The sequence below is a fragment of the Mesoplodon mirus genome (genome assembly GCF_964341445.2).
Source record: "Mesoplodon mirus genome assembly, chromosome: 8".
Lineage (NCBI taxonomy): Eukaryota > Metazoa > Chordata > Mammalia > Artiodactyla > Ziphiidae > Mesoplodon > Mesoplodon mirus.
Window position 1 is genome coordinate 3,357,438 of NC_138984.1, and position 23,768 is coordinate 3,381,205.

At 49.3% G+C, this 23,768-nt stretch overlaps 1 protein-coding gene across 5 annotated transcripts in view; it reads right to left on the reverse strand.

The window, feature by feature from the left end:
- The window catches only part of MLPH (melanophilin), a 46,754-nt gene extending 28,866 nt beyond the window's left edge, over window positions 1-17,888 (reverse strand). The window contains exons 1-2 of one of the 5 annotated variants that reach the window (XM_082631077.1): window positions 16,997-17,888; window positions 10,050-10,183 (exon numbers count right to left, since the gene is read on the reverse strand). In XM_082631077.1, the coding sequence (XP_082487203.1) occupies window positions 10,050-10,159 (110 nt within the window). In that variant the 5' untranslated portion in view covers window positions 10,160-10,183; window positions 16,997-17,888. The remainder of the gene's footprint in view (window positions 1-10,049; window positions 10,184-16,996) is intronic. The other 4 variants (XM_082631075.1, XM_082631079.1, XM_082631076.1 and 1 more) reach the window with 4 other exon arrangements.
- Between the last annotated feature and the right edge of the window lie 5,880 nt (window positions 17,889-23,768).

Below are 23,768 nucleotides of genomic sequence, written 5' to 3' on the forward strand. Positions count from 1 at the left end.
TTCTTTAAAACATAACTTCTCTTCTTCACAGCTGGAAAACAGGAGGGAGGGAAGAGGGGACCCCGCATCGGTCCAGCAGAGTAACACCAGATGCCTGCCAACCAGAGGGCACATCAACGGACCTGGAGGATCGCGGGGGGCCAGAGCCATCCATATACCCTGCTTATCGCAATCACAGGGTCGACCAGATGTCCCTGCAGTACAGGCAGGGGTAAGCCCAACATGCAGCTACAAGTTAAGGTCACCTTCAGGAATAAAAGGTGCCCTGAATGTGATTTACTACACAGTAGTAGTAAACAGAGGAAGACTTGAAACTAGTCTGCTTGGTGTGCTGAGTGGGCATAAGAGAGAGGAGCAGGAGGTAAGAAGAAGCCAGGTTGGGCTGGAAAGACCACAGGCTATGTTCACGGAGGTGGAGAAGACTGGGCTAAAGTGAAGATGGAAAGGAACTGAGGTGGGCAATGGGGAGGGAAATGGCAGAACGTCAAGTCCAGGGATGCAGAACAGTGGTTCTGAAGGTGTGGTCCAGGGACCTACAGGGGTACCTGAGACCCTCTGCCAGGGTCCACAAGGTCAAAACTCTTCTCATAATAAGACTAAGGTGCTATTTGTCTTTTTTGCTCTTTGACCCCCGCACCGGTGGCGCAAAAGCTACGGTGGATGAAAGTTCTGGGGCCTCAGCACAGATCACGCCAGAGGTACAGAGTGTATCAGCAGTCAATCTGCTCTCTGCCAGAAAAGAAACGAAAGGAAAGCATGTCTTGATGAAGTGCGTCTTTGATTAAAAGTGTGTCAAGTGACAGTATTTGTTGCCACTGACAAAACTCAAGCTTTCAAGCTCAACGACTTTTGGAAAACTTTTATGTCTCTGCTGACTTGAGCCTGACAGTTTTCATCACGGAGAGGTTTCTGACAAGATCAGCAGTGATGTGATTTTTTGGGTTCTGTATAATGAAACGTGTTGACGTTTGGCAAGTCTGCATAGGTGTCACAAAATCACGCGTGGATGGAAGACTGACTTCAAGTGCAAGATGGGCCAATGGATTTCAGTGTAACAGGAAGGGTAAAGTTCATTGACATGGTTTCAGATTCCACATTGTAACTTCCTTGAAGAAACTACCAGTCATAGGGTTTTCATGTATTATCAAAACAATGTCCATAATTACGTGAAAAAGCTACTAAAACACTCCTGCTTTTTCCTACTACATATCTGTGTGAGGCTAGATTTTTTTCCAACACCTCAGACAAAACAACATATTACAACATATTGAACGCAGAAGAAATATCATAATTCAGCTATCTCCGATTATGCCAGACATTAAAGGGATTTTCAAAAAATACAGAACAATGCCATTTTCCTCACTCATGTTTTTATTTTGGAAAAAAAGTTATTTTTCATAAAAATGTTATTTTGTTGTAAGGGGTTTATTGTTGTTTTAAATAAGTGAATGACTGTTTTTAAAACGCCCAGTTTTAATTTTTGATGGGATAAATATTGACATCTATAACCCAGCTAAACAAAAGCTCCTTGGGGTTCTCAGTAATTTAAGAATATAAAGGGTCCCTCAGACCAAAATGTTTGAGAACTGCTGATTTGGAAGCCACACATTTACTCTCCTAGAATGCAAAGAAAAGGGCTCAGGAGACAGAAATGCAGAGAGAAGATGATGGCTAAGGCAGAGAAGGGCAAACACCTGACGGGTAATAAGGCACACCTTGGAGATATTGTGGGTTCAGTTCCAGACCACCGCAACAAAATGAATATTGCAATAAAGGGAGTCACAGGAAGTTCTTGGTTCCCCAGGGCAAATAAAAGTTATGCTTACACTACACTGAAGTCTATGAGGTGTGCAATAGCATTATGTTTGAAAAAATAATGCACATACCTTAATTAAAATATTTTCTTGTTAAAAATTGCTAACCTTCTTCTGAGTCATCATATTCGTTTTGCGGGTGGAGGGTCCTGCTTCTGTGTCGGTGGCTGCTGACTGATCAGGGTGGTGGGTGTTGAAGGCCAGGGCGGTGGCAGCGATTTCCTAAAATAAGACAACAATGAAGTTCGCTGCATGGACTCTTCGTTTCATGAACAATTTGTCTGTAGCACGCAACGCTATTTGATAGCAATTTACCCACAGTAGAACTTCTTTCAAAATTGGAGTCAATTCTCTCAAATCCTGTTGCTGCATTATCGACTCAGTTTATGGAATATTCTAAATCCTTTGTTATCACTTCAACAGTCTTCACACCATCTTCACCAGGAGTTGATCCATCTCAAGAAACCACTTTCTTTGCTCATCCATGAGAAGCAGCTCCTCATCTGTTCAAGTTGTATCATGAGATTGCAGCAATTCAGTCACATCTGGAGCCCCACTTCTAATTCTAGTTTTCTCACTGTGTCCACCACATCTGCAGTTACTTCCTCCACTGGAGCCTTGAACCCCTCAAAGTCATCCTTGAGAGTTGGAATCAACTTCTTACAAACTCCTGTGAATGCTGATACTTGGACCTCTTCCCATGAATCATGGATGTTCTTCATGGCATCTAGAATGACAAATCCTTTCCAAGATGTTTTCAATTTACTTTTCCCAGATTCATCAGAGGAAATCACTGTCTCTGGCAGTTATGGCCTCATGAAAGGCATTTCTTAAAGAATAAGACTTAGAAGTCTAAATTACTCCTCAATCCATGGGCTGCAGAATGGATGTGTCTTAGCAGGCATGAAAACAATATTAATCTCATTGTCCATCTCCATCAGAGCTCTTGGGTGACCAGGTACATTGTCAATGAGCAGTATTATTTTGAAAGGAATCTTTTTCTGAGCAGTAGGTCTCATCAGTGAGCTTAAAATATTCAGTAAACCGGATTGCAAACAGATGTGCTGTCATCCAGGCTTTGTTGTTCCATTTATAGAGCACAGGAAGAGTAGATTTAGTATAGTTCTTCAGGGCCCTGGGGTTTTCAAAATGGTAAATGAGCCCTGGCTTCAACTTAAAGTCACCAGCTGCATTAGCCCCTAACAAGAGAGTCAGTCTGACTTTTGAAGCTTTGAAGCCACATATTGACTTCTCCTCTCAAGCTATGGAAGTCCTAGGTGGCACCCAAAATCAAGGTGTTGGTGGGACTGGGATTCTTCCTGGAGGCTCAGGGGGAAGGTCTGTGCCCTTGCTTTCCCAGCTTCTAGGGGACAACTGTATTCACTGGCTCACGGCCCCTTCCTCCATCTCAGAGCCAGCAATGGTGGGTTGAGTCCTTCTCACCATGAATCACTCTTACGTTGTCCTGTGTCACCCCCCCCTCCATCTGTCAGGCCCCTTGTGGCCCACCTGGATAACCCAGGATTGTCTCACTGTGTCCAGGCCCTGATTGGCATCCTTCCGTCTATCAGGCCCCTTGTGGCCACACTGGCCACCTGGATTACCCAGGATTGTCTCCCCATGCTGAGGCTCTGATTGGCACCCTTAATTGCACCTGCAGTCTTAATTCTCCTTTGCTAGGTAGCCCAGTATACTCACAGATTCGGGGGATTAGGACATGGGCATCTTTGGGGGCTCATTATTCTGCCATGGTTCTGAGGGGAAAATGTGTGAGCAGAGATCTCACTCCCAGCTGAGAGATTCCCAAATATAAAACCCACCCCCCGCCATGCCATTCCTGAGAAAACAACATGAAGATGTGCTCCAGAGGACTGAAAATTGAATCTCAAGTATGACCCTTAAGAATGAGGGTGAAAGGACCAATGAGTCACAGAATTGAGACAAAAGTATTAAAAGTACATCAACCAAACTAAAGTGTCAGAGAGAATTGCTGAAAGAGGACAAACATAATGTAGTAAGAACTGAAGAGCAATTACATGATCTAAGGTCCTGATTATATGAGCTAAGTATCAGGAATTATAATGAGGGAAATAGACACTTGCTAAAGTTCTTTGAGGTCTTCTGAAGAGAATGAGCAAACGATAATAAAAGGGATAAAGAGGAAATACGTGGTGATGTGTGAACAACAGCCCGCTGAGAGGGAGGCTCACAGGAATCTCAGAAGTGAGCTCAGACCAAAGTTAATCTCCAGGCTGCGCTGGCAGCTGACTTCCTGTTTCAGCCCCTGTGCTTTCAACCCTGGAGTTGCCTGTCTGTGGTGCCAGGTGGCCCAGCAAAGGGTGACCTCAAATTCCTTATTATTATTTATTTTTAAGGCAAGTCATGGTTTGCAAGCCATGTGTCACACCAGGAGCTCTTTCGTGGGTAATCTCAGGCATTCAGGTCTGTTTGCAAAGATTGCAAATCCACATCACCACCTGTTTGCCTTTCTGGGGAAGGTCTGCAGCCCTAATATTTGACTTGTGGGCTGTGCCCTTGAAAACAGGGTGTTCTATTTAGGTAAACTTGGGTCCTCACCCAGCGACATGAGTCACCCATGCATTCTCATTTATCCCTTTCCTATGTAAACTTTGGGATTTTTGTGTTTTTCTAATTTGGAAAACTTCTTTATCTTTCTGATTTTAAGACACTCTTTAGAAATCAAAGATATGAATCACTGCCATTTCTGTTAAAACTGTTTCTTCTAATTTTTAAAAAATTAAACATTTTCCTTTTAAATTCAGATGTACATATTTAGTCAATACTTATCAGTATTTTGTATTGTGATGTCTACCTGTGTTGTCATATGTAGGCTTTTCCATTCCAAGATTATGTACATATTTACTTATATTTTCTTCCAATAATTTTCAGTTTCATGTTTTACATTTTTAATATATCAGTTATAAATGTAACTGAGGTCAAACTCCCTCCCCCAGCCCTGCACTCATGGTCAACTAGTCCAACACTTAGCTTTAACTAATTCTTCCCTTTCTTACTGATATGAAATGTTACCACTGTACTAGATATTGTTATACATACTTGGTGGCATTTTAGGACTTTCATGTTGTTTTACTGATTATCTATATCTGTGAAAGGGGTAGCTGCCAGAACAGACCAGCGGAACATGAGGCAGACATAAGGATGTGCAGCCCTGGAGTGTAGGCTGTCTTTTCAAATAAAGGGAGCAAGATGTGCCAGAGGTTAGCAGGGTGTCAGGGACAAACGAAAGGCTTTCTGTGTTTTTATGTTTGTTTGTTCTTGCTTTTTTTTGTTGTTCCAATATGGCGATTGATCCTACTGACATTCCAAGTAGGAGCTAGTGGGCAGAGAGGGAGTAACTGAGGCAGCTCCATGCTCCAGGAGCCGGGAGCAGACAGGAAAGGGCCAGAGCACAAGTAAGGGCCAGGAGAGGGAACACAGGGTGGGCATGAACACAGGTAAGGATGGGGCAGGATGGGGGGAGGTTACACTTGGTAGCCTTGAGCTTTCTGTGAGGAACTGGGTGAGCTCACTGCGACAGTGACCGGGGTCTGGAGGAGAGTGAAGGCTTGAGGAATTGCCTAAGAATTTTTGTGCATCTTTGGGTTTTGGATTCTCCAGAGTATAGCATTGTGTTGATGGGAGGCCAGGAATAACATCACACCATGTACAGTAAACACCCCACTCCTGAGTCCCTGGTCACACATGCCGACTTCAGGGAGAGACTTATATCTGCCTGGGGCTAAATCAAAGGCCAGATGGCCTCCCCGCTTCCTTCTCCTCGAATTCCCGAAATAGCCTGTGAGAAAAGCCATTTGGAAGCTCCACAAGGCACCTGCCACTCAGCAGCTAGACCCCCAGGGACATCCTCCTGGTCAGTTCAGACGGTAGCTGTGCACACGGTCTGCCCACAGCCCCAGTCCCTGGAACAAGCGTGTTCTGTTTGAAATGTCCCGTTCGGAGGCTCATGGGGAAGATGCACCAAGATGCTCCAGCCTTTGCCCTTCACCACCGGATGGCCTCCATCTTCCCCATGGGGCTGGGGCTGTGAGAAGTCCTCTGCACAGGGCAGGAGGTCAGGCCCGGCCGAGGGGTCAGAGGCTGTCATGTGATGGAGATGGTCTACTGGGCATGAGGGCATTAGTGCTGGGGACCTGGGCCAGCTCACTGGTCACACACTTTGACAGCAGAAGCCAAAGAGGTGCTGGTCCTACCCCACAGGAGAAGGTGCCGGAGCCCTCACCCAGGCCCCATCTCAGCATCCTTTACAGGGTGATGCTCCCACATGGGGAGAAAAACTGAGCAGCAGTCCATCAAAATACATTTCTGTTAACTTTGTAAACACTAAAGGAAATGTATTCCTTTTTTGGTTTGATTGTTTCCTAATTGGTATATTTGGTGAATTGGCTATTTTAGCAAATCGCCTCTCCGGTAAATGTGCTGCTGGTGAATTGACCTTGAGCCCACACACTATGTCCACTTGACGTGTATTCAGGACAGGAAAGTTCTTTCCAAGTAATGCATGTGTTTGTTTCTTGGTTTCACGGTTTCCCCCCTATTAACTTTGTTCTGTCAAAAACCTCGGTAGGTGTTTTGAGCTGGGCCATCCATTTGGCATCTTTCAGAGTGTGTCAAAGACATCAAAAACTCATCTGATTGCTATACAGCTGAAACTAACACAACCTTGTAAATCAACTATATCTCAATAAAAATTAAAAACACAAACAAAAAACTCATCTGAACAAGCCCTGAGCAGCTCAGTTTGTTAAGGTCACCCACTTAGTTGTCACCTGAGGGCCCGTTTCTCCATTCAGCCCATTGTTGATTCACAGATTGGAGAATCAGGAACTGGGAGAAACTATGAGGACTCCAAGGAGTCGTGGAGAAGCCCAGACGTGTGCCAGAGAATGGGATATTGTGGTTGTAGGAAATGGACGATTAATGTTGGAACTGGTGAAAGGCACAGATTAACACTGAGCGGAGATTGGGAAGAGGAGGTTTATTATGTTTAAACTGTCTTCAGTTTCACCGTAGACTGCTGGTATTTTAGCCAACTTGCCCGGCAGAACCAATCTCAGTGTCCAGAACCCAAATGTCTTATTCGGAGCTTGTTTCCGCCACGTCCTTCCTAAGTCTCAGCACCCACCCGAGCAGAACTCGAACCCACACCCCGTGTGTCCTGGCCTCAGAACCACACGCCTGGGCCCTGCTCCCAGGGGTCACGGGGACCCTGGGGATAAGGCTTGTCACAGGCAGAGGCGGCTTCACCTCTTGTTACACAGTTAACCAATACCACAGTGAGCAAGAGACAAAAACATCAAAAAATAAACCCCACAAAATACCCTTCACTCAGCCCCCGCTGTTTACACGACTCTTCCCAAGTGTGTCAACAGGGGTCTGTGTCTGCACAGGAAGCACCAATCACGGGAAGGCTACTGGGGCTCCTGCATCCTTGCCTTGACTCTGATGTGGATTCTCTGAACCACCACCTCTCCGTACTAGACCATTTCCAGGGACCATGTCCTGCGCTATTGTATTTAATAAGCTCACCATCTAATCGCACACGGAAGGTCAAGAAGACACAGCAGAGCGGCCGATCTGAAGGCCGCTTGAGCAGAAGGCCTCAGGCACTTCCGAACAAGGACATCACGCTGACCGTAACCGACTGGCCGGGGACCTGACCTGACCCGTAGGCCCCCCTAGAAGTGGAGGAAACACAACCTGGATCCTTAGGAGACTTCCTTTCCCAGCAGTAATTGGAGGTTGCCTGGGCGTGTCTCCCTTTTACAGTGTGAAATGACTAGAGGAACATGGAAAATAAAGAGGAAGGGTGTCAGGAGGGCATCCCCCGTAGACAAGAAAGATAGGAATTTCTGCAAAACCACCTGGGCTCTGCCTGGTTGGAGGGAGGGGCTGACCCACTCAAGGGTCTCCCTGGAGGGCTGGGATCCCCCCCCCGATTGATCTGCGATTCTAGATACGTATCGAATGGGAGGGTCTAAGCTGTCATTGAAAATAAAAGTACATCAACTACACTTCAATTTAAAAAAATAAATAAATAAAATTAAAAAATAAAAGTGACAACAGCCGGGCTGCCTGGAGAGGCTGTGATCCCCAGAGCAAAGGCCAGGTGGGCTCTGTCGCTGAGAGCGTGTGGCCCTGGGCCCCGGGTGCAGCCTCCAGGCCACGGCTGAAGCAGAGGGAGGGGACGAGGGGCAGGGCGGGCCCGATCAGCACGTGGACGCTGGCCAAGGGCAGCTCTGGGCCCCAGTCCTGGGGTTGCGGGGGGCTGAGTCAGGGCCCTAGACACCAGCGGGGAGAAAGCGCCCTCATAATGAAAACCCGGTGGGGCAGTGACCTGCAGCCCAAGGCAGAGCGGAGGGTGGAGGGCTCCACGGAGAGGCAACAGGCAGCCTCGCGGTGCTGATCCAGACGCCTCCCCGGCACTGAGAGAGGCGCCGGGCTCCACCGAACGTGTTGCACTTAACAGTCTGTCGGTTCGTGTGGCCTCTGCTCTGTGTCAGGACCCAGAGACTCCCGCCGCGGCTCCTTCTGCCTCCGCTGGGGTCCGTCTTTCTGTCTGTGTCCTCCCTCCAGGGTGGTCTCCTCCAGGCCCATGGCTTTAAATACTGGGGCAGCTAAGTAATGATCCCTCTACCCCAGAAACGTGGTATGTCCTGGTTCTTAGAACCTGGGACTGTGTCTCAGGCCAAGAGGGACTCTGCAGGTGTGATTAAGTTAAGGGATGTGAGATGGTGATGGGATTAGCTGGGTGGGCTCAGCATGATCGTGAGATCCTTCTGAGCAAAACAGGAGGGCAGGAGAGTCAGAGAGATGCGACGACGGAAGCAGAGGTCAGAAAGACAGAGACTGGAAGACGTCAGGCTGACGGCCTCGAAGAGGCAGGAGGGGCGGGAACCAAGGAACGTGGGGGCCTCGAGACGCTGGCAGAGGCAAGGGAACCTCCAGAAGGCAGGCAGCCTCGCCCACACCTCGACTCCTGGACTCCAGTCGCCAGGGATTTCTGTGCTTTAAGCCACTGAGTCTGGAGTGATTACAGCAGCCACAGCGTCTGTAGGTGGATGCGCCCTCAGTCCTTTCTCTGCTGGGTTCCAGCCCCGTGTGTGGGGGGCTTCCCTGGCCACTTCGTGTCTAACAGGCAACCCAGGTCTGACCTGGGTCCTGGTCTCCTCCACACCTGCTCCACCCTTGCCTTCCCCAGGTGAGGTGACGACACCTCCATGCCCCAGTTACTCAGGCCGTGGCTCTGGAGTGACCCTGACCTTGACGCCTCCCATACTCCACACCCCACATCCAACCCGTGGGCAAACTTGCAGGTGCCCCCTTCAAAGCTCATCTGACCGCTTCTCCGTAGCCCACGGCCTGCAGAGCAGAAGCCGGGTCTTGTTACTCCCCTGCCCGAAGGCCCGCAGCCACGCGGGGAAAGGCCCAAGTCCTGACCGGGTCCTCAGCCCCCGACGGCCTGTCCCCCATCACGGCTCTGACCTCCTCTCAGTGCTCCACCACCAGGGGCCTTTCAGGCATTTCCTTGGCTACCTGCCCCCCTTGAGTCTTTATACAATGTCTCCTTTGCAATAGGCCTACCAACCTACAAAAGTCACCAAGACAACAGGGACCCCAGGGGACAGCTAAGCCTTGGAGGTCTGGTGGAGGAATATGCAAAGGCAGATGGGGAGTGAGTAACGCCGGGTGGGTTTTAGCCCAGCCCACAGGGAGAGACATGCAAAATGGCGCTGGGGCCTCCATGCTGAGGACGAGGTGCCCCCAACACTGCTGGGAAGAGGCAGGAGTCAGCCTTTGTCCTAAACGCCCTTGCTCCCAGCTTCTGGGTGTTTCAGGCCAGCATCAAGGCTTTCCCTATTCATCACCTTTAGCTCTTTTATTCGTGCAACGCCGTGCCCTAAGCATCACCCCACTTAGGAGAGAATGTCACCCTGGGGCTGGATCAAGTTGAACTAAAACTATTCAGGGAATATCTGGCTCTCAGGAGGAAAGTCAGATCTCCTTGTTTTAATTAGGAAGAAACTTAATTAAAGTTTCTTAAGGCCAGAAAGCAGAATGTTTCCCAGCGCCCGGCTTCCGGCCAGTGTCCTGTACCCGAGCTCCTGCTGTCTGTCCACTCGGAGGGCCGCAAGGTGACAGCCCCCCCGGAGGCCGCCGGGGCTGCACTGCGGGGGCCCAGCCACACACACTCACTCTAGTCTCTCCTCTTCTTTCCTTCGAAGGTCAAAGTCCCGCTGAACCACTTCCCAGACGTGCTTGGCCTCTTCATCCGTGAGCGTGGAAAGATCCAGTTTTTTCCCCATCCCTGCTTCTCGTCAGGGTCACACCTGGAATAACACAGGACCAGAGCGTTCAGCCCAGGAAGCCCACGTGCAGATGCCGGCCAATTCACAAAGAAGAGGCAACACAGAAAGTGCTGATTTCCCAGCAGCTGGAACCTGGGTTACATGGTGTTAGAAAACAGGCAACTGGGTGTCTGGAAATGTGTGCAGTCGGAATAAATGAACCCGTGCGTACAATCCCCATACCCCAGGAGTCAGACTTCAGATGACGTTATGCCCTTTTCGAGGACACTGAAGACCCCAATCAATGCCAAGAGGACAGAGGAAGGAAAACCCAAATGTCAAAAACCAAGAGAAGGAGAGCTTTACCGCCTCGCTTGCTACACAGAGTGTGCTCTGCGGACCAGCAGCATCTCCCAGAGCCTGTGAGACACTCAGACTCCCAGGCCCCGCCCAGCCCTCCTACTCAGAATCCGCATCCTAACAAGACCTTCTGATGACACCTCCACCTGTCTCTCCCTCCCCCATCACGCCTGTCCCTTGAGTATTTCTTCACACCTCCTAACAGCTGGTGACATCACATATCGCGATGACGGCGACTTCTCCCTGGCACACGGGGGTGCTTTTCTGTGCTCCCACCTCTCTGGTCTTCGTCAGGCCATACAGGGGCCCCTTGGCCAGAGACTGTGGCCACTACACCCAGTCCAGCTCTGCTCTGGGGGAAGATTCTGTTGGGGTGACAGGTTCCCTGTGGGCAACCGAGAGTTCAAGAACCTCTGTGCGACTTCAGCCAGTCTTCACTGAAGACTGAAATCTGCTTTTTAGGAACATCAGAGAGGGAATCCAATCTGTCTGCTCTCACTGGGAAACCTTAACACCAATCGGGAGACCCAATTTTGCTTCTGAATTCTGGAGAACATCTCCCTTTCACCAGTGCCGACCAGCCGAAAGTACTCTCTGCAGAAACGCGAACACAACTTGCTCTGTGTTAGAAAACTGCTTTGCTGTACAAGAGTTAATTATGAGTTATTTAAGTTAACTCTTGCTGTACAAGAGTTAATTATGAGTTAATTAAGAGTTAATTACGAAAAGTGACATTTTCTGAGCAACACTCGATACCAGCTAAAATGGAAATGTCCACAGAGATCCCATGGCTGTCAACTAAACGGTTTCCTGGCTTGTGCCTTAAAATCGGTGAAAAATAGTTTCTTAAATTTTTTGCACCGACCCCTCAGTATTTCCATCCTCAAGCACTGTGCTGACTGTGAACGATGCATTAAGAGGCTGCCCTGACGTGCCAGAATCATTCAAACTATTTTCATTACAGGTGACTTTAGATTTTGGACATGAAAACATTAAACCAAGACTGATTCCTGATGCTCCTCTAGAGGATACAGTTTCTGTTTTTAAAAAAACTGGAACAAAAAGTCATTTGATGGGGCTTCCCTGGTGGCGCAGTGGTTGAGAGTCCGCCTGCTGATGCAGGGGACACGGGTTCGTGCCCCAGTCCGGGAAGATCCCACATATCGCGGAGCGGCTGGGCCCGTGAGCCATGGCCGCTGAGCCTGCACATCCGGAGCCTGTGCTCCGCAACGGGAGAGGCCACAACAGTGAGAGGCCCGCGTGCTGCAAAAAAAAAAAAAGTTTGGATGGATGACTGGGGTTTACTCATTTTTGTTTTTCACCATTGTTGAAAAAAATTCTATCACAAGAAGCCCATTCATTGAAATTCTCTTCCCAGAGCAGATGAAAGCCGTGACCATCAGCTGAGTAGTTAGCATTCTCTCTCCTCTCCTAAAGGAAAAGCCACAATTCCAGGCCTTATTTCAAGAAACTAAAATTGTGAGGTGTGAGGGAGAAAAGCAAAACAAAAGGAAACAAGTATATCTTTCTTGTCACGCAAGCTTAACCGTCTTAGAGCACGTCAGTGACTGATAAGGGATGGATGGAAAGGTCACTAGGAGTCAGAACTGCCACCCGGAGGCTTCACACCCACGGGATCCCCCCACCCCAGCCCCCTCTCAAGTCTGTTCCTTTTGTTTGATGTGTCTTTCTAATAAGGATGGTACTTGGTTTCCCAGCTCAGATAGCAAAGGCCATTGAGGCCTGGGAACGGCTGCGCACTGGACCAGGGAGGGTCCGGGCACCTCTGGCGAGGCGGGTGCCTGCCGGGGTCGGGTGGGGAAGAGGCCCAGCCTGGCTGCCTGCTGCCTGGAGGGATGCCGGGCAGCAACCTACTGAGATGTGAACAGGGGAGCCCAGCAGAGGGAAGCAGACAGCCTCCCACGCTTCAAGGGGACCATGGCACCATGGTTTAGCGCCATTTCGGAGGTTCCAGGGATGAGCCTGAATTGTTGAGGAAAGTGATATGTGTTCATGATGCTCTGTTTAATGAAGCAAGGAATGATGCAATACAGACTTTGAAAAACAAACATCCCACATAGCTAAACCAAGAGCAGACTGTTGGTACTTTATGGATTAGACATTATCTGAAAAATTTTACTCTGGTGCCTATTTTTATTTTATTTATTTATTTATCTATTTAACACCTTTATTGGAGTATAATTGCTTTACAATGGTGTGTTAGTTTCTGCTGTATAACAAAGCGAATCAGCTATACATATACATACATCCCCATATCTCCTCCCTCTTGCGTCTCCCTCCCACCCTGCCTATCCCACCCCTCTAGGTGGTCACAAAGCACCGAGCTGATCTCCCTGTGCTATGCGGCTGCTTCCCACTACCTATTTTACATTTGGCAGTGTATATATGTCCATGCCACTCTCTCACTTCTTCCCAGCTTACCCTTTCCCCTCCCCGTGTCCTCAAGTCCATTCCCTACATCTGCCTCTTTATTCCTGTCCTGCCCCTAGATTCTTCAGAACCTTTTTTTTTTTAGATTCCATATACATGTGTTAGCATACGGTATTTGTTTTTCTCTTTCTGACTTACTTCACTCTGTATGACAGATTCTAGGTCCATCCACCTCACTACAAATAACTCAGTTTCGTTTCTTTTAATGGCTGAGTAATATTCCATTGTATATATGTGCCACATCTTCTTTATCCATTCATCTGTCGATGGACACTTAGGTTGCTTTCATGTCCTGGCTATTGTAAACAGCTGCAATGAACATTGTGGTACGTGAATCTTTTTGAATTATGGTTTTCTCAGGGTATATATGTGGTGCCTTTTTTTTTTTTTTTTTTTTTTGCGGTACGCGGGCCTCTCACTGTTGCGGGCTCTCCCGTTGTGGAGCACAGGCTCTGGACCCGCAGGCTCAGCAGCCATGGCTCACGGGCCTAGCCGCTCCGTGGCATGTGGGATCTTCCTAGATCAGGGCACGAACCCGTGTCCCCTGCATCGGCAGGTGGACTCTCAACCACTGCGCCACCAGGGAAGCCCTTTGGTGCCTATTTTTAGCTCTGGCCCAACTTCTGGGTGAGCAGGAAGTGCAGGGAGAGGAGGGGAGGGAGGGTGATTCCAAATTTCAGACGCATCCCATATGTAAGATGCTGTGCCATGCAGTAAGGGACGTGATGCTTCCGAGGGAAGCATGTTCTCAGGACAGCCTGGGGTCAGGAGCCTGGCTCCCGACATGGGTCCATGACACGGGTGGTCCACGACATGGGTCTTTATCTACTGTGACCAAATCTTCCCATGTAGTGAATTAATGATGTGCAGAAGCTTAAAGCTATTTATTTATTTAAAGATTTTTTGATGTGGACCATTTTTAAAGTCTTTATTGAATTTGTTACAACATTGCTTCTCTTTTATGTTCTGTTTTTTTGGCCCCGAGGCATGTGGGATCTCAGTTCCCCAACCAGGGATTGAACCCGCACCCCCTGCACTGGAAGGTGAAGTCTTAACCACAGGACTGCCAGGGAAGTCCCAGCTTTTTATTATTTTTATTAATTTATTTTTTTCATTGTTGTTGGTGGTGGTGGTGATGATGGGTGGTGGGGTGATGGTTTAAAGCTTTTAAAAAACCATCTTTAGAAAATAATCTGAAGTCGAATGGAGAGTATGTTTGATTTCAGTATTCAAAACGCATAAACCAAAAGTCACCGGCAATCGAGGAGCGTGTTGCTAGCACCCCTTCTGGCTTGCATCAGGCTGATGGGGGAACCTGGGGTATGGTGCAAGGGCAGCCCCTCTTCCAGGTACGGCCACGCTGAGAGATCCACGTGGATTCACGGAGGGGACAGCCTTTCAGCCACAATCATCTCTCTCCTCACTCCCCACTTTGCTTGCTCACCAAGACCCTGATCTCCACCCGGTATGCCTCCAACCGTAACAGTCGAGGGGGAACATGGCAGCAGAGGACATGCTGGACCCACAGGGGGGGCCGACTCTGCCCTGCCCTAGCCTGGGGGAACCTCCCAGGGCGTGCGTGCTGGCGGGGGGCAGACCTCACCAGGCTCCACATGATCCTGGCTCCACTTCGGTGCAGATAACGCCTAGTCATGAGCTTCCTGAACAAAACACTTTCAATTTGCGCCTGGTCCACGGCTAAGATTTAACCACATTTTTAATCTTTGAGACTGTTAGCCCTCCCCCATCGCTTAAAAGCTATAACGGAGAAAAGAGAGTGTGACACTGAGGTTAGTGAGTTGGAAAGAGACAGAACAGGTTTTACCAAGTGGATATCCTGAACCCAGACCACTGCATTTCAATGGTGGGTCATCTTTAGCTGTTAAAGATTTGAGTTCATATTTTGGCCACATTAAAGGGAGATCTGGGCAGGGATCCCTCCTATACAAAGCTTGGGCTGGTGGCCCCCTGAGCCGGGAAGCGATGGCAATTATGAGTAGTCACCACCGCCTGAGCAGATAAACTTTGCAGCAAATCCAAGTTCCTCTTCAATGCCCAACAAACAACAGCAGGAATGCTCTCTGACTCAGAATCAGGTGGGCGACTCTTGCTGATAAAGATGCGGGCACATTCCTGAGGGAAGGCCAGGTGCCAGCTGTGGGGGCCTCTGTGTTAACCCTTTGTGGCTGCTTCCCAAAGCTGGCCTGTGTGGTCATTTCCGCAGGCAGGGCCTGCTGCCCATTGGCAGCAACCAAACCCCCAACCCTCGTCAGCTGCAAAATGAGCACCTTCCCCCCGCCCCCTGCAGGTGCTCTGAAATCACTCCAGCAGCAAGGGCCCTGCAGCTTGCCTCCCGCCTGCTGCTCGTTCTCTCCTTTCTCCCAGCTCCCTGGGAAGCTGCTGGAAACCTTGTTTACGCACGGACATAGTTTTGCACTTGCAGCTAAAGCCTCAGCTCTAGTCTCCACAGCAAGGATGGGTCCCAAGGTGACGCTGAGGGACGAGGATGCAGCTGAGCTCCAGGAATTGGGTTCCTATCCCAGTTCAGGCACCAACCAGCCCTGCGACTTGGGACAAGTCCCCTTCCTCTCTGGGTCTCAGTTTTTCCATCTGTACCATGACCTCTATGTCTCTCTCCAGCCCTGGGTGATGCCAGGATATCAGGATTAAAGGGACAGGTTACAAGGTGGGTAGAAGGGAGCGGGCTCTTCCTCCAGAGATTGCTTCTGAAAAGAACGAGACAGCCCTAGAAGGCTGACCCAATGGCGTGAACTGGGGGCAGCCACGAGAAGTCACCACACTGTCATCCGAGGGCACTAAAGTCTCCCTTCTGTGTAGCCTACAGGGCTCTGGATCCTCTTCATCACCCCCAAGCCTTCCACTCAGCTGGCTTTAATTTTTCAGTCACTAATGCCTTAATCAATAAGACCCACCGACTGCTAGTCTATGTGCCTGGAATTGTCTTCAGTGAATCCTGCGGGGCACCTACCACTGCACCCAGATTTTGGATGTGGTGGAGCACAGGGACCTATGATTGGTGCTTGGATCTAAGGCGTGAGGCCCTGGAGATTCAGGCATGGGGCTCTTGCCCAAGAGAGCTGTGTCTTACTGAAGTCAGCGGACTGGCTGACAATCCAGCGCAGGGCTGGACATTGGAGGACAGAGGTGAACGGGCTGAACCCAGGTGCCAATGTCACTGCTCCGCTGCCATGGCCTGCAAGCCCTGGCCTTCTCCTTGGGGCTTCATGGCCAAGCACAGTGCCACCTTTGCACCTGGTGGGCTAGTGGGGGCCTCACCTCCCCCCTTTATGATTCCAACCTCTCAGAAAGAAATGTGTAACTAAAATTTTAAAAAACAAACATAAACATGCAAAGACCCCAACCCAACTGAAAATGAAATGGGGTTTTCAACGTTTGGTTAAGGTGAGTAGGACACAGCCTGGGGAACTGCAGGGGATTTGTAAAGAGGTCTGGCTCAGGCAGGGACCTGGGGCCAGGGCCTGCTGTGTGACTCTCTTCCTCTACAGACCCTTCCCCCATCCCGATAGCAAGGTGGTGGGCCGTCGAGGGGCGTGTCGGCAAACAAAACATAATTCCAATAAAACTGGGGCTTTCAGAGGCCCCAAAGTCCAGGTCGCCTCCTCCCATATGCTCTGACACCACCCGGGCTCTCTCTCCGGGCAGGAAGGGTCTCTCCCCAAACAGCCTCAGGCCCCTGGGCGACCAGCCAGAGTGAGGCTCCACCGAGGCTTGCAGCCTCAGCCCCGTCTGCGTGTACATCCGCAACAGGGCTTTTGATTAAAACCACTGTGTTGCTCCCTGAGGATCCAGACCAGTCTGATCAAGCTATCTGGGTGAAGCCCGGGTTTGGGGTTCGGTGGGTTGGACGCGTCCTCCTCATCAGCCGGGACCGAGGCCTGGGGGCCGCTGGGGGTGTTTTCACACCGGCGGGGCTGCACCCAGCACTGCGGACCCGCCCTGAACCTGGGGCCTCCATCCCGGGCGCCATCGGACCCCGCCGTTCCCCCTTCTCCCCGAACTCACCGACTCCTTTACGGGGGCGTGTCGGCCCTGGCCCGGACCCCGGGGTTACTCTCTGCGGTCCTGCTACGGAGAGCAAGGCGACGGGCCGGGCGTCGGGTCGCGGTGCGTTGACGCCAGGAGGGCAGATACGGGCCAGGCAGGGCGCAGGGCGCACAGCGGAGGGAGGGGCGAGGTCCCGGAGGCATCCGCCGGGTCACGAGGACCGCGCCGCGCCGCGCCCCGCCCAGCTCCGGGAGCGCCGGGCACCTCCGGGTGCCGGCGGGGCGCGGGGCGGACACCCGGGGCGCCAGTGCCGGGCAGAGCCCATCGCTCCTCGCCCCCAGCCTACTTCGGGGAGGAAGGCAGGGAGGGCAGGGCTGAGCCCACACCTGGCGAGTCTGGAGACTGCCCGGTGATGCGGCCGCCGCCGTCCTGCCCTCGGCGCGAAGGGAGCCGCCGGCCTTTTTCGCCCTCGGAGCGCGCGGTACCTCGTTTAATTCCCATCCCAACTCTGCGCGATTTACTCCGGTTTTACAGATGGGGAAACTGAGGCCCAGGAAAGAGGCTTCCCCAAAGCCACAGAACGCCTTACTCTTAAGTGGGACTCTGGACCCCGTGTTTCCTGCAGACGCGCGCCCCTCCACGTCTCCCCTCCTGCCTGGACGCGGCTGCACCCGGAAGCTCAAACGCCAGTAGCCCCGCCACGGGGAGGGCACCGAGACCTTGCGCGCCAAAACAAGTCCTGCAAGTCACAGCCGCGGCGCGCGGCGGGGTCAGCATCCGCGCACAGACGGGGCGGGGGCGGGGGCGAGGGTGCCCTGCGTAACGCCCTCCGAGCTCCCGCGCCGCCGTCTCACTTTCCGCGCCCGGACTCGCGCTCAGGGGCGCCTCAAACCCGGAGCGTTCGGCGCACCATCACCAGCTCCAGCCACCGTGCCGCCTGCTTGTCCTTCCCAAATCCCCTGGACATTAAAGGGCGTCACCATCTTCCCTTTCCCTTCCGCAGTTGGGCGCATCAAAGCACTCCCCCCTCCTCCCTCTCACTTACTACTGATAAAAAAAAGATCAAACAAAACTACATTCTTTCCCCCAGAAACTGCTTTCGAAACTTTCCATATCTGCGAAATGGGGATAGGAATATAAATAAATACGTCAGTGATAAGTGCCGTTAGGTGAACAAATAGTGATATCTCCGTTTTACAGAGGAGGAAGCTAAACCTTATAGGAGCATTGAGATGTCACATTGGATAATTTATAAGGCACTTTCAGAAGCCACACAGTTCTGCTCGGCTTAGAGCTCTGGTTGTCTGCTGTGACCGCTGAAGCACTGTAAATGCCCGTGGGTATTTCTCTCCTCTGGGCTACATAGGCGCTCTGGCCAAGCGCCATCAACTGTGTGTGCGAACCCGGGAAGTAAGGTGACAGACACTTACACTTAACCCAGAGTTTCCAGAAACCCTGTGAGCCCGTTCTCGTGTTTTTCGTTTCCTTACCATATACTTTACTGTTGCTTATAAAATTAAGAGATCCCTTAAAAGTCGGTATCAGGACCGTTTTTTAAATATGCATTTTATCTTTCATTTTTTAAAAAAATTGAAGTATAGTTGATTTACAATGTTGTGTTAGTTTCAGGTGTACAGCAAAGTGATTCAGGTATGCATATACAAATATCTAGTCTTTTTCAGATTCTTCTTCATTATGGATTATTACAAGATATTGAATATAGTTCCCTGTGCTATATAGTAAGTCCTTGTTGTTTATCTATTTTATATATAGTAGTGTGGATCTGTTAATCCCAAAGTCCTAACTTATCCTCCACTCCTTTCCCCTTTGGTAACCATAGTTTGTTTTCTATGTCTGTGAGTCTATTTTTGTTTTGTAAATAAGTTCATTTGTACTATTTTTTAGATTCCACATATAAGTGATATCGTGTGATATTTGTCTTTCTCTGACTGACTTTGCTTAGTATGATAATTTCTAGGTCCATCCATGTTGCTGCAAATGGCACTATTTCATTTTTTTATGGCTGAGAAGTATTCCATTGTATATATGTACCACATCTTCTGTCAGTGGACATTTAGGTTGCTTCCATGTCTTCTTGGCTATTGTAAACAGTGCTTCCATGAACACTGGGGTGCATGTATCTTTTCAAATGAGAGTTTTCATCTTTTTTGGATTTATGCCCAGGAGTGGGATTGCTGGATCATCTGGTAACTCTATTTTTACTTTTTAGAGTAACTTCCATACTCTTGTCCGTAGTTTTTAAATGTTTTTTATACTTTCATGCTTATTTATTTAAATTAGTGGGTTTTAAGTAATGTGTAAAACTGATACATGGTGATATGTGATAAAGATATATGGTAAAGAATATGAACAGTATGAAATGAAAAGTCAAACTTAATCTTATTCCTTCACCCAAGCCCACTTTCCAAAAACCATCATTAGCAGTGGTGCCTTGTGTATTCTGCCCAAATTATTGTGTGTGGTTAAGCATAGGGACTCTGGAACCAGCTGCAGGAGTTGGACCCCAGCTGAGCGCATCCTCATTGGGCTGTTACTTAACCTCCCCCAGGCTCAATTCTCTCTTCTACACGTTGGGGATAGCAACAGGATCTACACAGTAGGGTCGTTCTGAATCAGTATACACAAAGCACTCGGATGAGACCTGCCATGAGGTGAGTGCTAGGTAGATATTAACTCCTGTTAGTATAGACCTGGTTCATTCTTTTTAATGGTTGCAGAGTAGCCATTGGTTGCATGAGTTTACCATCCTTATTTTACTGCTCTCCTATTGATGGACAGTTAACTTTGGATTTTTTGCTATTTAAAAATATTTCTGCCTTAAACATCTTGCGTATAATGTGTAATATCACTGGCATATACATATTTATGATGGTACATAAATGTAATTGTACCTACATATGTATCATTGTACATACATGCGAATACAAATATATCTATACAATAAAATCCTCACATTGAATTGCTGAGTCAAAGGATGTATGCAATTTTTAAGAGAAAATTCTAGAATTGAAAAAGTTTAAATTATTGAAACAATCTCAAAAATGACATAAATGTGGAAGTATGATACAAAGAAGTCCTCCTTCCAATTTGTAAGTTGCTGACGTGATGTTTTAGTATGCATTTTACAAACAAGGACAAACTTCTACAAAACTTCAATCCAGCCATCAAAATTGGTAAATGATATGCTGTTATGTATAATCATGAGAACCCTTTCCAATTTTGCCAGTTGTCTCAATGATTATCCTTTATTGTGAAGGATCCAGTTCAGAATATCTTGATTTCTTTTTTTCTTTTTTTTTTTTTTTTTTGCGGTACGCGGGCCTCTCACTGTTGTGGCCTCTCCCGTTGCAGAGCACAGGCTCCAGACGCGCAGGCTCAGCGGCCATGGCTCACGGGCCCAGCCGCTCAGCGGCATGTGGGATCTTCCCGGACCGGGGCACGAACCCGTGTGCCCTGCATCGGCAGGCGGACTCTCAACCACTGCGCCACCAGGGAAGCCCTTGATTTCTTAATTTAGCTATTTCCGGGGAGAAGGGAGAGGACAGAGAACAGAGGAGGGGAAAGGTAAGCAGTGGGGCTTGGTGGCTGCTGGCCAGGATCTTGGGCTCGGTTGTTTCTCCTTCTCCTGGTATTCTTGGCTTGCCTGGGCTTTACCTTTGGAGCCCTGGCCCCTTCCTAGCTTCTCAGGGCTCTGGTGTGCCCCTTGGTGCTACCCTCTGGCTCCCTTTTTGCCCCTGCCCCTGTATCCTTCCTCGTTCACTTGCTTCGGGCTGGCTTTCTTTTTTTAAGACTATGTGGTCCAATCCTGCCTCTTACAGATGAGAAAACTGATGCTGAGAGAGGTGGTGGCATACACCCAAGGTCACACAGTGAGTTAGAGATGGCTCACCTCTCCAGCAGCAAGCCTCTCAATAAGCCATCACGGACCCTCAAGAAGTGTATGGACACCAGAGGGCAGTAGAGGGCCCCTCCCCCCTTCCTTGTCTTAAAGTGGCTGTCAGGAGACCCTGCCTTCTCTGAGATTTAGGGGTGGACACAGCAAGGAAGGCAGGATGGCTGTCTTCGGCCATGCCGTCAGGAAGCTCACAGTGGAAGATGGGCCTCAGGGGAGCGCCCTTTAATTTCACTGTTTGGAAGTCCCCCATCTTCAGGGATAGCTGGACAGGCAAGTCCTGTTGAGGGCTGGGCTGGGACTTCCCTCATCTCTGCTGGTAGAGAGGAGACCCCAATGGGGAGGAGGCCCCTGGCCCACCAGGGAGCATCCTGCAGTGTCTGGAAGTGCCAGCTTCCCCCGCGATGGCAGATGCAGGATTAGTGCTGAAAGGCCTGTGGTCCCCTATCCACCACCCTTCTTGGGTCCTTGATACAGCTCACCGGCAGGCAGCAGTTAAATCCTTCCTGCCTTCTCCCCTGTCTAAATCCTCTGGGCTGGTTTGCCATTGGGCTAACCAGGGCATCTGGATTTTTGAGATGAACACCCAGGAAACTGAACACACATAAAGTACCACCCCCGATCCCAGCCATGTTCAGTAAACTATATTTTACAAGAAAACACATTTAAATGGTACAAATGAACTTATTTACAAAATAGAAATAGAGTCACAGATGTAGAAAACAAACGTATGGTTACCAGGGGGGAAAGAGGTTAGGGGAGGGATAAATTGGGAGATTGGGATTGACATATACACACTACGATATATGAAATAGAGAACTAATAAGGACCTACCGCATAGCACAGGGAACTCTAGTCAATACTCTGTAATGACCTATATGGGAAAAGAATCTCAAAAAGAGTGAATTTATGTATGTGTAGAACTGATTCACTTTGCTGTACAGCAGAAACTAACACAACATTGTACATCAACTAGATGCCAGTAAAAATTAAAAAAGAAAATGCATTTACATCAAATACTGAATGATTTTCTTCCTTTTATAAATCTGAAAAACTGAGAAAAATCCCATTTTGGGAAGTGTTCTCCTGGCTTTGTGGTTGTTCTCCTGGGCGGGGAATCCTAGGGCCTTTGAGGAGATGTCACCTGACCCTGCTGCCCGCCCGCTCTTCAGCGCACAGGGCCCCGTGACTGCCGGTGGAGCACACACACAGTGACCCCTGAGCTGTATGTCTCGGGGTGGGGGGGGGATCGGGGGTCAGAACCACTCCCAGGAAAGCGCCTGTCTGGTCATCTTCCAGCCTCCACCTGCCTTCCCTCTTGTTTCCGAGCTCCAGCCCTTTTCAGAATGATGTCCCTGCCCCACTCACTTGCGCAAGTCCTACTCCTTTCGGGTGTCAGCTCAACTGTCCTCCCCTCAGAAAAACATTTCCTGCCTGTCCAGCCCTTCCCCCATCAGACTCCCCGTTATTCCCGTCACGTTCTTACAGAACCATTCTCATGGTTTACCCACCACGTGTGTGAGGTGCTCTGGTAACGTCTTTGCTCCCCTGCTCTAAGGTCCGGGAGCCCCAGGACTGGGATGTTCACTTTGACGTCCTGGCTGCCATACTTGGCCCATGGTTGGTCTTTGATGACTACCTGTTGAATAAATATTGTTCAGTAATCATAATTAAGTATTTTGATGATGCCCTTGATTTTAACTTTGACTGATGGGCATCTTCCAAACAGAGCTCTCTTCCCACCACCCAGGTGGACTAAGCTCAGGGTGCCTTCTGGGGAGAAATGTTGGTTGAGAAGAGGGCTGGTGGAAAGGTGGGATGCAGGGTTGGGAGAGGGAGGCCTGCTTTCTTCTGGGGCCATCATTCCCCTCTTCCTCGCACCCTTCATCAGCCCGTACTGTGTTTTGAGATGGCAGCCCCCCAACTCAGCTCAGCCTCTTCCCCTATCTTGGGTTGGTCTGAGCTCATCCTTGCTTTTTCTCCCCAGGAAGGATGTGTCAGAGGGCAAGAAACAGTCCCCTTCTACTCAGAGCTGAACAGAATTCATTTGCCTGTTTCTATCCCACGTTCAATAGATCAGAAATGTAGGGTTTGCAAACTCATTTTGGCAAGTTGCTTTCCCGCCATCTGAACACATGAGGAATTAGATTTTGATAAGTGCTTAGAAGGAGCTCTAATTAGGCAGAGAGGCCAGCCAAGAAGAGGGAAAAATCTGAAGAATGAAGCCCTTGACTCTAAAGCCATCAGACCACTCAGGCTTTCAGGGTTTTGGAAGCTTCAGATCATGTGAGACATGAGCCAATGAGCACTTGTCTTTCCCTAGAGTAGCTTAATTAGGAGCTTTCACTATGAAGGGTTCAGGAATTGAGCAGAAATGGTTCAGACTGAAGGGAAAGAATTTAGGCAATAAAGTTTTATGCTCTATTCTCGGAAGACCCTCTTCTGCAAATCTCAGTTGTGTTTATGAAGGGAAGGAGCATGAAGGGAACTGATCCTCACTGAAGACCTACTGGGTGCCTGTGAGCACTGTCTGCTTGCCCGACTTATATAATATCAATTGTATTGTGTGCCTGATCTGTACAGCATTAGTTGAGTTGGGTGCCTGACCTTGTACAGTATCAATTGTGTTGGGTGCCTGACCTGTACAGTATCAATTGTGTTGGGTGCCCGACCTACACAGTATCAGTTGAGTTAGGTGCCTGACCTATGCAGTATCAGTTGAATTGGGTGCCTGACTTATACAGTATCAATTGGGTTGTGCAGGTCAGGAAGCTAAGACACTAGCCCAAAGTCACTCAGTTAGAGAGGTGAGATCAGATTCAAATCCCCATCTGAGAGTCCCAAAGCCTAGACTTTCACCTTGCCCTGTGGCTCTCA